The 14,213-nt window shown below is 43.1% G+C and overlaps 2 protein-coding genes and 1 pseudogene across 7 annotated transcripts in view; 2 read left to right on the top strand and 1 right to left on the bottom strand.

Moving 5' to 3' along the window:
* The window catches only part of HOOK3 (hook microtubule tethering protein 3), a 106,923-nt gene extending 104,319 nt beyond the window's left edge, over positions 1-2,604 (bottom strand). The window contains 1 exon segment of the mRNA XM_020969613.2: positions 2,520-2,604. Within this exon segment, the coding sequence (XP_020825272.1) occupies positions 2,520-2,576 (57 nt within the window). The 5' untranslated portion in view covers positions 2,577-2,604.
* Positions 2,605-3,122: 518 nt separating this feature from the next.
* RNF170 (ring finger protein 170) overlaps positions 3,123-14,213 on the top strand; it is a 62,949-nt gene continuing 51,858 nt past the window's right edge. Inside the window, exon 1 of one of the 6 annotated variants that reach the window (XM_020969616.2) lies at positions 3,123-3,203. The gene's annotated coding sequence lies outside the window, so the exon portion shown is untranslated. The other 5 variants (XM_020969619.2, XM_078149609.1, XM_020969618.2 and 2 more) reach the window with 5 other exon arrangements.
* LOC110196414 (translationally-controlled tumor protein-like) lies at positions 12,744-13,680 on the top strand (annotated as a pseudogene).

Here is a 14,213-nt window from a genome sequence, read left to right as displayed (position 1 = left end):
GGAGGAAGAAGGTCTAAGGGCAAGATATCGAGTTCTGTTTTAGGAATATAGTTGTTGATGGAACTCCAGAAAGACAAAAGCTCTGGGTATGTAGATTTGGGAGTCATCTGCAAAGAGTTACAATAACTGATAACAAAGACAGTGCAGAGAAAGACATAAAGGGTCCCAGGGCAAAACCTGGTGATCATGATCATGTTAGGGTGCAGGACACAGATGATGACAAAGGATCAGACTAACAGACAAAAAAAAAACCATGATGGAACAGGATCACAAACATTCAGGGAGAACCCTCAGGTGAAGGGAGTTAATAGTGGCAGATACTGCAGAGAAGTCAAGAAGAATTAGGAGGGAGAAAAGGCTATGGGATTTAACAATTAAGAGACCATTGGTATTTTTTTTTGTTATAAGGAAGAGCTCTCTTAAAAAGGGAGGGGGAAGGAATACAGGATGTCAAAACAAAAAGCACCAATAAAAATCTTTTAAAAAAATCATTCATGACTGTAGAGAACGCAGTTTCAGTTCACTGATGGGGATGAGACCCAAAGGAGCAAGTAGAAAGTTAGAAAGAGGAGGATAATGAGTATAGACAACTTTTTCTAGAAGTATAACTATCAAAGGAAAGAGCAATAAGATGTCAGCTTAGGGGAAAGATGGGGTCAAGTAAAGGTTTGAGGATGGGAGAGAACTAAGCATGTTTGAAAGCAACAAAGACACACTCAGTGGATGAGAATGGGCTGCAAATTGAGAAGAGATAACTGAAGGGGCAAGTTGCTGACATGAATTCTGTGTAGAACCAGAAAGGAGAAAGAGACCCTAATTGATGACTTAAGTTTTTTTCAGTGAAGAATGAAGCAAGGACCTTTGCTGGGAAGGGTTGGGGCAAAAGTGGAAGGGAAGCATGATGTGTAGGCTGCTTCAGAAGAGCAGGTATGGAAAAACAATAGCTGGAGAAAGCACAGTTAGAATGCTGTTCACAGTACAGTAAAAGTATTAGTGTGTAGTAATGAGGGACCCAGTTGAGAATGGTAACAAATCTAGTGAAGCCAGTCTGAACTTTTCTTCCAGCAGTACTGGAAGCAGCAGGCATACGGTGGGAGAACAGGGTGTTTAGTTGAACCTATAGGTGTAACTTCCAACGTGAAGGCCTATCACATTACATCAAACTTTTACTGCTAGTAACTATCTCCCTACCCCTTGCCCCTCCCATTTGGTTGGTAGAAGATTGGAATATATGAATCATGAGGTTATTTTATATGAAAATCTTCAGAACATATTAGGTACTACTAGAGATTCTCTATTTGTTACAGTACAATGTAGCAATGTACTGCCTTTTCAGTAGCAAGTAGTTTAAATTCCCACTGGGCACACTGTACCAATCTTTGTTCTTAAGAAGAACTTGAGCACAAACAAGCATAAAACAATTTTAAAGTTACCTGGCTCCCAAATGCTCTATGATTCCTTTAGACTCCTAAATATCCTCCTGACTACTCCACACTTGCCTTTAGCTCTTCCTTCCTTTCTGCTCTAATGCAGGCTGCTTCAACTGTCTTCAAGCCATCCCATCCTAAACAAACTCAGGACCCCTGGACACAGTACTGCATAGTATTCTGTCCAGGGGTTCCGATTTTGTTTAGGATGAGATATCTATATGTAGACATACCTATATCTATTCCTGTGTGATTTTGCTCATGGTTTTTCAAGCCCAAGTCCCCCTCTGCCTCCCAAGTGGACGTCCTAGAGACAGAGGGGCAAGTTCGTTGTTCAGTTGTTTCAGTAGTGTCCAACTCTTTGTGACCCCGTCCGGGGTTTTCTTGGCAAAGATACTGGAGTAAACTTTACCATTTCCTTCTCCAGTTCATTACTGTACATACGAGGAAACTGAGACAAACAGGGTTAAGTGACTTGCCCAGGTTCACAAGTTAATAAGGGTCTGAGGCCAGATCTGAACTTGAGTCTTCTTGACTCCAAGCCCAGCACTCTATCCACTGCACCACCTTTTTAAAGCCCCTCTAGCACCTTTTTAGCATTCCAAGATTTCAGCTGAAACAAAGACTATGATTACTACCATGAACCCGGCCTTCAGTAGAGTTCCTTTGGCTTCACTGGGATACAGTGAAGGAAAATGCTTTTCGAGTCAACGTAAGCAAGAGGGTGAAACCCTAGAGCCTTTCACAAGCAGCAAACAATCTCCTTAATTAAAGTATCGTTCACGCCCGGCTCATTAGCCTCCACAGAACCTGTTTCCACGTCGGAGATCGGGTTAGACTAAACTTCAGGCTGGCCGGGAGTCGAGGACGTGGTCCTAGGGCTCCCAACCCATCTCTCCGTCATCCGGGGGGGTACAGCGGGGGTGGGAAGGGTGGGGGGCGGGCCCGGGTGTCGACGCGGCCCCCGCCCGCCCGGATGTGACGGTGCCACTGCCCGGGGTGCTCCCCCTTCTTCAGTCCCCCTCTTCCCCCCCCCGGTAATGTGAAAAGCACCGGAGAAGGGACGAACGTCCAGCTACCGGGGTCACGTACCCAGGTGAGAAGGCTCTCGCACAGCTCCACCCGCTCCAAGGATTCCACGTTAAACATCTTCCAGTCTGGGGTCCAGGCAGCGGCACTACCCTCCCCGCCGAGCCGGAAACTGCCGCCGCCGCCGCGGCCTGTGTCCGGAGAGTCTGGGCCGCTATGCCGGCCTCCCCTGCCCACTCCCGCCGCCGACGCTCCCCCCCGGCCCGTGCAACTGCCCCAGGGCCCGTCACCCCAGTTTCCCCACGTCCTGCTCCCGCCCGCGCGCCGGCTCTGCGCGTTCCCGACCACGCCCGCAGTCCAGTGGACTATCTCTCCTCCACAACCAGCTTGTGGCTGCGGCCCCTGCCGCCCCCACTGCGCACAATCACATTCCTCGCCGGCCAGTCCGTCCGAGCCGTCAACGACGTAAGCGCGCGACCCTGACACCCGGAGCCTCTTGCGTGCTCGACGCGCACGCGCGGACGGGGGATTGTCTACTCACCCCTACCCCACCCCCTCTTCCCCCTTCGCGGACACTCGGGATTTGCGCTTGCGCCAGCGGTGATGGGGAAACCTCAGCATATAAATAAATAAAATTTGAACCAGTGACTGTTGCTGGGGGAGGGGGAGCGGAGCAAGTCGCCGGAAATAATCCCTCTCTCTTAGTCAACTGAAACTGACGTTCTGCTTTGTCAGCTGTTGAGAAAGGTACGCGCGCTCCCATCCCGCCGCCGGCTCGCAGGGAGCGCGCAGCGTCGGCCACGCGCCCCCTCCGTCCCCGGCCGGAGATCTGTGGCTCCTCCCACGTACCCCATCAGGCCGGCCCCGCCACACCCCTGCCCAGGTCCTGTTCCCGCCCCCGCCTCCGGGCCGCTCTCCCTTGCTCTCTCCTCCCTGCTTCTCTTCCTCCAGGGGGAGCTGGAGAGCGGGAGGGGAGCGGGGCTGGTGGCGGAGAGAGTAGCCAGTTGCTGGGCAGTCCGGAGGCGGTCGGGAGCACGTCGGCCAGCTTCGGCGTCCGCCGCATCCCTAGGGGCCCGGCCCCCGCCTGCGTGGGAGTCGCGCCGGAGCCTCTTCCGGGCCTGGGACATCGTGCTGGATTTCCCCAGGCCTGCGTCCGCGAAGGTCCGAGCGGAGATAACTGGAGGCTGGACCAGGTGCGCGCCCTGGGGCCGGGCCCGCAACGGACTGGCCGCCCGAGGTGCGTGATGGGGCCCCCGTCCCCGCGCCCCTACCGGCCTTCCTTGGCGTGGAGCCCGGCCGGCCCCGTCCCTGGGCCTTTTCATTGATTCTCTGGGGCCTCAAGGACTGGGAGGCGGTGTGGGCAAGTGGCTGCCGCTCCGGGTGGTGGATGAGTATTTAGGTCTGGAGCGCCTTCCCGGGAGCGCAGTCTGGAGAATTGGGGTTCCCACCCCTCCTTCCCACGGTTAGTGTTGCTGCTAATCAGCTCTCCCAGTCCCCTTGGCTTCCTGGAGGAGGATGCAAGATGTGGTTGTCAGAAATGGTTACTCTTACTTAGGCGTTAAACACTTCTCCCTCCTCCATATCTCTCTGCACGAATTCTTTTGGGTCCATCGAGTCAATCTTGCTATCAGTTCCTGGCTTCCCTTTCTATCCTTCCCACCCTACCTTTTTGGGGGGGGAGGGGTAGAGCTGGACCGGAACTTAGATCAGTTTAGCGTTCGAGGACCCTGCATTGGGTACATGCCCTCGAGGAGCCTTCAAGGAAGATTGCAAATAGCCTGTGTCATTTACTCTGATGATTTCAAGAAGGACTAGCTAGGTGGAGGTCCGGGGAGGCTGAGAAGGAAGGTCACTACGGACTGGGGGAAAGGGAAGACTTCTTGCAGGAGGATGGCCCGGAACATGGGAGTTTATAAAAAAACGATGGGTGAAGGAGCCGGGCAGAGGAGGGATGGATTGGATCATTGTCCAGTCGGGTTATCCTGTCTGTGTTTTATTAATCATCTTCAGCATCTAGAAGTAAGGAGAGAAACATTGTTGCGTGTTCTTTATGGCATGTTACCAAGGTCTTGTTAGAAGGTCACAGAATTGCAATTCACTTTTTTATGGCCCTGGGATCGTAGGTCAACTTGAAAGAGTGCCTCTTCACTGGCTGTTCCCGCAATTCCTGGAATGCTCTCCCTCTTTCACCTCAGCCCCTAGCTTCCCTGACTTTCTTCCTTTAAATTCACCTTTAAATCCCAATTTCCACAGGAGGCCTTTCCTGTCCCTTCCCTGTTTTACCATCCCTCAAGTACTTTCCTTCTGAAATTACCTTACATTTACACTGTATATTTTGTATTCCCCATTAAAATGTGAGCTTCTTGAGGGTAGGGAACTGTGATTTTGTATCCCCGTTACTACCAGCATTGCCTAGCACCTGGTAAGTGCTTGCTAAATGCTTGGCTAACCAATTTATCTTCTAGTAATGTAGTGTATGTGAGGTTTAGTAGTTAGAATATTAGTGGATATAGAGCTGGACTGGACAGGGGAAGACCTGGGTTCAGTTCCCTTTTCTGATCCTCTTGGCTGTGTGAGATTGTGGATAATTGCTCTTCTGCCTTAGTAGAGAGAATTTGCTTATTGGGAGTGAATGAAATCACAGGCCTGGAGAAAATGCCTCCAGTGGTAAATTCCACTGTCTCTTGACTTAGTTCAAAACAAATTTCTCCCAATTCTGCTTAGTTCTTTCCTATAAGAGCCTTTGGCCATCTGCTGCTTCTTCAAGGTTGTTTCAGGTGAATAAATGCTTTTAAAATGGGATTGAATTTGGTTCAAAGCAGTTCCTTTGTGCTTTGCTTTATGCAAAGCCTATTTAGCAAGTACTATCTATACTTTAACTCAATTTGACAGGTTTAGACTGCCTTGATCTTCCATCATCCTTTATAAAACTTGATTTCTTACCCACAATATTTTGGACTATTTCCTTGTCTTCTCAGTGTTTCTTTGTGGATCTGCCTACACTAGTGAAATGAAGTATGTTAAAGGCCCTCTGGATGATTACGGATACCTGGTATAAAGACCCGTAGCTTACAAATTGTGAATAGTGAAAGGCACTAATTTTTCCTTTGGAACTTATGTGAGGTGCGTATGTAAAACTTATGTAAAGTGAAAAGGCTTTAGAGAAAACCATGGAGATCTGGGCAGTAGTTATCAGGATTGCCTCCTCACCAGTTAGATGGGTCTAGTCTTAGTCCTTACAATCTTTATCTGATGATAAGTAAACACTACTATTTTGTGACACAAAGTTCTTTGCTTCTCTTTTGTCCCAGCAACACTAGAGCAGAAGTGTAGCACTTTGGATAAAGATTTTGGTGGTGTAGCATTATTGGAATTTAGAGGAGGAGTCTAGCAAAATGACAGTGAAGCAGGAATGGGATTGTGCAGGGTTTAGTCATACTTTCACTTCTCTTCTTTGTTAGATTTTTCTAACAGTCTCCACAAACATAATAATGTCAAGCATTTTTAGAACTTTATGCTCCCCACAAAGTACTTTAACATCTCTTATCATGATCTTTCCAGAAATTCTGTAAGATAGATAGAGTTTACATTTTGGGAAACCATAACCCGACATAGAGATATACTCAAAGTCTTGAGAGAACAGACTGTCTTGCTATTCTCTTTGTGTCCCTGGCAGTTAGCATAAGTGCTCTTCACTTAGTAAGTGTTCAATAAATGCTTTTCATTCATTCCTTACAACTAGGTAGTAAAGGCACAGTTCTTATTTCAGCTATGCCCTTGTTGTTGTATTGGTTTTCAGTCACATCTGACTCTTCCTCACCTCATTTGGAATTTTCTGGAGTGGTTTGCCATTTCCTTCTCCAGCTCATTTTACAGAGAAGGAACTGAGACAAACTGGGTTAAGTGACTTGCCTCCAGGGTCACACAGCCAGTAAGCCTCTGAGCTTAGATTTGAATTCAGTTCTTCCTTACTCCAGGTCCAGCACTCTATCCACTGTGCCATCTAACTACTATGTAGGCCAAGCAAAAGGAGCTTCCTTTCTGAATAAGATCTTGTTGGAAAAAAAAGGTAAAGAATTAAAGCCTTCTTAGGTTCTTGGAAGATATTTTAGAATTGATATTAATACCGTATCTTCAGCTTCAAAATCTTTGCAGTAAATTTTTTACTTTTCTCTATCCTTTTCCCTCAGTCATTTAATTGCACTGAGTTTTTTGCAAAATATGTCTAAATTTGACCCTATCTCTTCCATAAAGCCTTTCCAAAGTAAGGGAGATGGTAATTCATGGCATCCTTCCTTCCTCCCTCCCCCCAACATTGATTGACCTGTCAGCTCAGATAAGTCCCTCTTCACTTTCTCTTGCATGAAATACTTGCAGTACTTGTAACACCGGAGCCTACAACTAGCTAATCAAGATCTACTGGTAGATCTCCAGTCCTTACCTGGTAGATGTCAGTTGATTGGCTTTCCCAGAGGTAAGAACAAGTCGGGCAACCATCCACTTCTCCTTATTCCAAGGTAATAGATACTGTCCATAGTTCTCCACTCTCTTTTTTAGTCGGCATTTTCAGTGATTCTTCCACTCTAGTATTTAGCTGTCAGCACCTCTTTTGTCCTGAATTTTCAAAACTTGAGGAAATGAAAACTAGCCCCTCAAAGAAGGATCAGGAACTGCTGCCCTGTTTTAATGTCAATGATGTTATATATTTAACTCTTAAGGTAGGCCTGGTTCTGCGTGTCTTCTTATGCATGTGTATGAAGCCAAGTCTTAAAGTTGTAAATATATGGAGATCACTTAAAGTATTTATGTGATTTACTTTATACAATGACCAGTTCAATTTCACTTAACAATTTCTCTCTGAGGAGAGAGAAATATAATCATACCCTATCACATTCATTAGTGAATATGAAATTTTTCTATTTTCAGAAAATGTTTATAAGTAACAATAATGGTATTTTTTAACTTTTCAAAGTTATTCTATTTGATCTATATTCATAACAGTGCTGCTAGGTAAGTAGCCTTGTTTCTGGAGTTGAATCCTTTTTTCTATAATGTCTTCATTCTGTCCTTGTCATTGGAAAAAGGCAAAATAAGGAAAAATTCACTTCACCACTTATAATTTGACTTCTGACCTTAGTGCCTGGCATATAGTAAGCGCTTAATAAATGTTTGTTGGTTAATTATCTCTCAACTGAAATTACTTTCTCCAAAGTTAATAATGATCACTTAATTGTCAAATCTAATAGTATTTATTGAACTAAGCACTAAGCATAGCATTAGATATTGTTCTCCTCTTCCTCCTAGATACTCCCTCCTCTCTAGATTTTTGTGAGACTGATTTTCTTTTGGTTTCCTGTCTGACTACTCCTTAGTTTTCTTTGCTGGAATAACCTCCATGTCCTACCCTCTTACCATGGGTGTATTTCATGGCTTTTACCTAGGTCATCTGCTTTTCTTTTTTTTTCCCCGTAGGCAATTGGGGTTAAGTGATTTGCCCAGGTCACACAGCTAGTAAGTGTCAAGCATTTGGTCTGAGGCCAGATTTGAACCCAGTTCCTCCTGACCTCAGGTCTGGTGCTCTATCCACTGCTCCACCTACTTGCCCTGGTCATCTGCTTTTCTTTCCAGACCTATATATCCAACTCTTGTTTTTCTCCTAAGTTCCGGTCCTACATTATCAACTACCATTTGGACATTTTGAACTGGATTTCTCATAGACATTTCAAACCCAGAATGTCTAAGACAAAACTCATTATCTTTTCCTTAAACCCAACCACTCTAACTTTCCTATTTCTGTCAAGGGCACTGCTTTTCCAGGTTTGCACCGTAGACACTTCCTTGTCTCTTCATTCTCTTTTCATCCTCTATGTCTAATAAGTTACCAAATCCCGTTTTTCTAATCTACTGCCTTCTCTCCACTACACAGCTACCACTATAGTTCAAGTTTTCATCACCTCTCACCTACTGCATTTATTAAGCTCCTGCTTGTGCTAGGCACTGTGCTAAGTGCTGGAGAAACAGAGAAAGGTAAAAGCCAATCCCTGCCTTCAAGGAGCTCACAGTCTAATGGGGGAAGCAACATGTAAATAACTATGTACAAGTGAAATATAAGCAGAAAAGTGATCAAAAGAGGGAAAGCACTAGGGGATAGGAGGAAAGGAAGAAGCATTCATTAAGCAATTACTCTGTGCTGCGCACTGTGCTAAGTGCTTTACAAATGTTATTTCAGTTAATGCACTATTAAGAGAATCAGAAAAGGCTTCTTGCAGAAACTGTAATTTTAGCTGAGACTTGAAGGAAGCTGGCAGGTAGAGATGGGGAAGGAGAGAGTCCTAGGTATAGAGGAAAGCCAGTGAAAATGCCCAAAGTCTGGGGAGGTGAAGCCAAGATGGAGCTTGAGCTCTCCCCCAAACCCCTGCAAATACCTTTAAAAATGACTCTAAACAAATTCTAGAGCAGCAGAACCCACAAAAAGATGGAGTGAAACAAATTTCCAGACCAAGACAACTTGGAGGGTTGGTAGGAAAGGTTTGTTGTACCAGGGTGAGAGAGGAGCATGGTCTACCACAGGCTGGGCCAGTATAGTGCCCCAGCAAACTAGGAGCAGGCTTTGGGGCAACTAAATAACTTGCAGCAGTGGCGGTTTCTAGACCTCTTAGCCCACAGATGCCAAAGACAATGTAGAAGGTCAGCAGGAAAATCTGTCATATGTGGGTGAGAATGGAGCACAGTCCAGCACAGGCCTTGGAAGCAACTGAATCAGTAGTGGCAGCGGCAGTGGCTGCTTTCTGGAGCTGTCAGTCCACAGCAGGATCGAACAACTAGTAAGAAGGAGATTAGAGGGAATCTTTTTGCTAGTGCTGAGGCAGAACTCTGTTGGTTTGCTCATACTTGGATCCAGGTCACAGTCCTGGATGGCAGTCCCAGGCCAAGGAAGAACATTAGCATAGCAGAAGTTGGTCGTAGTGGAAAGGAGGGGGGGGACCCTCCAGGACAAATCCAGGACAGAAAAGAGTGTTGTGGTCACTCACAGACCAGAGCACAGGCCAAGAGAGTAGTAAACACCTCTCCTTAGATCATACCACCTTGGAACTTACAGGTCACTGGAAGTTTCTCTGAAAACAGCTGCACAAAACCCCTGAAGCTTGAGACAGTGCACCCTCCACCCTGGAAGCAGAGACCTACTTTAACAAAGAGTTGAAAGTCAAGTTATCAGACTGGGAAAATGAGCAAGCGATAGGGAAAAAATTCTGATTGTAGAGAGTTACTGTGGTGACAAGGAAGATCAAAACATACAATCGGAAGAAGACAACAAAATCAAAGCTCCTATATTCAAAGTCTCCCAAGAAAAATATGGATTGGTCTCAGGCCACGGAAGAGCGCCAAAAGGATTTTGAAAATCAAGCACAAGAGATAGGGGAAAAATTGGGAAGAGAAATGAGAGTGATGCAAGAAAATCATGAAAAACAAGTCAAGAGCTTGGTAAAAGACACACACACACACACACACACACACACACACACACACACCACACCCCTCTGAAGAAAATGACATCTTAAAAAACAGACTAGGCCAAATGGTTAAAAGAAGTTCAAAAAGCCATTGAGAAGAGGAATGCTTTAAAAAGCAGAATTGGCCAAATGGATAAAGAGGGCCAAAAGCTCACTGAAGACAATAATTCCTTAAAAATTAGAATGGAGCAAATGGAAGCTAATGATTTTATGAGAAATTAAGAAACAATAAAACAAAACCAAAAGAATGAAAAAAATAGAAGACAATATGAAATATCTTATTGGAAAAACAACTGACCTGGAAAATAGATCCAGGAGAGATAATTTTAAAATTATTGGACTACCTGAAAGCCATGATCAAAAAAAGAGTCTAGATATCATTATTCAAGAAATTATCAAGGAAGACTATCCTGATATTCTAGAATCAGAGGGTAAAATAGAGATTGAAAGAATCCACCAATCACCTCTTGAAAGAGATCCCAAAATGAAAACTCCCAGGAATATTATAGCCAATTCTAGTTTCCCAGGTCAAGGAGAAAATATTGCAAGCAGCCAGAAAGAAACAATTCAACTATGGTGGAGCCACAGTCAGGATAACACAAGATTTAGCAGCTTCTATATTAAGGGATCAGAGGACTTGAAATATGATATTCCAAAGGGCAAAGGAGTTGAAGATTACAACCAAGTTATCACCTACCCAGCAAAACTGATTTTAATCATTCGGGGAATAAATGGACATTCAGTGAGATAGAGAACTTTCCAGCATTCTTGATGAAAAGACCAGAACTGAATAGAAAATTTGACTTTCAAATACAAGACTCAGGAGGAGCATAAAAAGGGAGACAGGAAGGGAAATCATAAGGGACTTAATAAGGTTAAACTGTTCACGTTCGTACATGGGAGGGTGATATTTGTAACTTATAAGACCTTTCTCATTATTAGGGTAGTTAGAAGGAATGTATGTAGACAGAGGGCACAGGTATGAGTTGAATATGAAAGGGATGATACCTAAAAAACAAAATTAAGGGATAAACAAGGAATGTATTGGAGAAAGTGAAAGGAAGAGGTAGAATGGGGTAAATTATCTCACATAAAAGAGGCAAGAAAAAGCTTTTACAGTAGAGGGGGACAAGGAGGAGGTAAGGGGCTGTGAGTGAACCTTACTGTCATCAAAATTGGCTCAAAGAGCCAATACTCAATTGGGTATAGAAATCCATCTTACCCTACAGGAAAGTAGGAGGGGAAGGGGATAAGAGAAGGGGGGAGGTGATAGACGAGAGGGCAGATTGAGGGAGGGGGTAGTCCGAAACAAAACACTTTTGAGGAGAGACAGGGTAAAGAGAGAGAGAATAGAATAAATGGGGGAGGGGGAATAGAGTAGAGGGAAATACAGCAGTAACTGAAAAAAATTTTGAAACAAGTTTCTCTGATAAAGGCCTTGTTTCTCAAACATAGAGAACTGAGTCAAATTTATAAAAATAAGAGCCATTACCCGGTTGATAAATGATGAAAAAATATGAACTGTATTCAGATGACATAATCAAAGCTATCTATAGCCATATGAAAAAATATTCTGACTCACTATTTATTAGAGAAATGCAAATTGAAACAATTCTGAGGTAATACATTATGTCTGTTAGATTGGCTAATAGAATAGAAAAGGTAAATAACAAATGCTGGAGGGGATGTGGGGAAAATGAGACATTAATGCATTGTTGGTAGAGTTACAAACTAATTCAGCCATTCTGTAGAGCAATTTGGAACTATGTTCAAAAGGCTATAAAACCATGCATAGTCTTTGACCTATCAATACTACTACTAGGTCTGAATCCCAAAAGAGATAAAAAACAAAAAGGAAAAGGACTATATATAAAAAAAATATTTGTAACAGCTCTTTTCTGGGGGCAAAGAATTAGAAATTGAGGGGATGCCTATCAATTGGGCAATAGCTGAACAAGTTGTGGAATGTGATTATGATGGAATACTCTTGTATTCCAATAATAAGAATAAGAATAAGAGATGATGAGCAGGATGCTCTCAAAAAACCTGGAAAGACTTGCATGGACTGATGCAAAGTGAAATGTGCTGTGTACAAAGTAATAGCAATTGTAAGATTATCAGCTGTGAATGACTTAGCTGTTCTTGGCAATAGAATGATCTAAGACAACTCTGAAGGACTTATGATGAAAAATGTTGTCCATCCCCAGAGAAAGAACTGATGGTGTCTGAATACAGATTGCAGCATACTTTTTTTTAACTTTCTTTTTCTTGAGTTTTTTTGTCTATGTTTTCTTTTAGAACATGACTATTATGGATATGTTTTGCATGATTAAACGTATAACCTATATCAAATTGCTTGCCTTCTCAATGAGGGAGGGTGAGAAGGGAGGAAAGGGAGAATTTGGAACTCAGAGTTTCAAAAACAAATATTAAAAATTATTTTTACGTGTAACTGGGGAAAAATAAAATACTAAAAAAATAAAAGAAAATACCCAAAGTTTGGAGATGGAATGTTTAATCTGAGGAACAGCCAGGAGGCCAGACTAGTTAGGGGTTCGGGCAGGGTGGGAAGGAAAAGGGTTAGGGTTAGGAGTGAAGCAAAGGATGGGTGTGAAAAGTGTAAAAAGACTAGAAAGTCAGGAAGGGACCAGATTTTGGAAGGCTTTATAAACCAAATGAATTTTATATTTCATTTTGGAGGTAATAGGCAGCCATAGATAGTTTGACACCTTTCATCTTGAAATATTTAGTTTATTTCAGTATTGGCTTCAGGTAATATAAAGTAGGAGAGCTAGTAGACTTTAAAAAATGTTTTATTATTGGTCTGTAAAAAAAACATGGCTGTTATTTCCTAATGACTTTTCCCCTCTACTCAAATGTACTGACTTGTAATGAATCGGTAGAGTTAACCAACAAACCACATGCACTGCTCTGGCTTCATCATGCTCACATTGAGTGAACTCTAGGCCCCAACCTCCTTCCTCCTTCTGCTGCCATGATCAGCTACCAAGAGCTCATCGGCCATGATGAGATGCTCTCCACCATCTACAAGATCTGGGAGACTGTGAACAGGCTGTGCCTGGAGGTGGCAGGGCAGATGGTCATTAGGACAGAGGACACCATTGATGATTCACTCATTAGGGGAAATGCCTCTGCTGAAGGTTCTGAGGGTGAAGGAACAGATGCCTCTGTAATCACTGGTAATGTGGTAATGAACCATCATCTGCAAGAAGTTAGCTTCACAGAAGAGTCCTAAAAGTATATCGAAGACTACATGAAATCAATGAAAGGCAGACTTGAAGAACAGAAGCTTGATACAGTAAAATCTTTTATGAGAGGAGCTGTAGAACAAATGAGAAATAGCCTTGCTAATTTTAAAAACTATCAATACTTTATAGGTGAAAACATGAATCTAGATGGCATGGTGGCTCTGTTGGACTTACATAAGGATAGTGTTGCCCCATTCATGATTTTCTTTAAGGATGGCTTACAAATGGAGAAATGTAAACAAATTCAGCTAATGATTTTGGATTACCTTATCATCATAACCGGCTGCTGCTTTTTGTCTTCTCATATAACACTAGGACTTGGAAAAACTTGGACTGATGCTATATTGAGCTTTATTCATTTATTTTTTGCTTTGATTTATTTGGAGTGGAGGCATAAAAAAAAATATCATGTAGGTTGTCTAAAATAAAGCACTTTTAAGCCTACCCGAAAACCTTCCCTTACAAAAATCAACATATCATCCAGATCCAGTATTATATCCTTCATTCCAGTCCTATATTCCAGTGCCTGTTTGATGAAAGGCAAGAAATATCCTTCACTAGAAGTCCTCTGAAGTGATAATTATTCATTATATTGATCAAAGCCCTAAAGACTTCCAGTATTGTTTTTCCTTTACATTATTGTTATCATTGTATAAATTATTCTCCTGGTTCTCATTTTGTTGTGTATCAGTTTATACAAATGGTTCCAGGTTTATCTGAATTCTTCATATATGTTGTTCTACATGGCATAATAATTGTCTTTCACATTCATATATTCAACTTAAGTATTCGGTCATTCCATGTTTGATGGACACCTACATTCATTCTAGTTCTTTGCTGCTGCAAAAAGCACTGCAATAAATATATGTGTGTGTGTGTGTGTGTGTGTGTGTGTGTGTGTGTGTGTGTGTATATGTATATTTATACATACATATGTATATATGTATGACCTTGCTTTCGTCTTTGACCTCCCTGGG

This window comes from Phascolarctos cinereus, unplaced genomic scaffold, assembly GCF_003287225.1.
Source record: "Phascolarctos cinereus isolate Bilbo 61053 unplaced genomic scaffold, phaCin_HiC Scaffold_2;HRSCAF=192, whole genome shotgun sequence".
Taxonomy (NCBI): Eukaryota; Metazoa; Chordata; class Mammalia; order Diprotodontia; family Phascolarctidae; genus Phascolarctos; species Phascolarctos cinereus.
The sequence above is the reverse complement of the archived record's forward strand: the minus strand, read 5'-3'. Positions and strand labels throughout refer to the sequence as shown.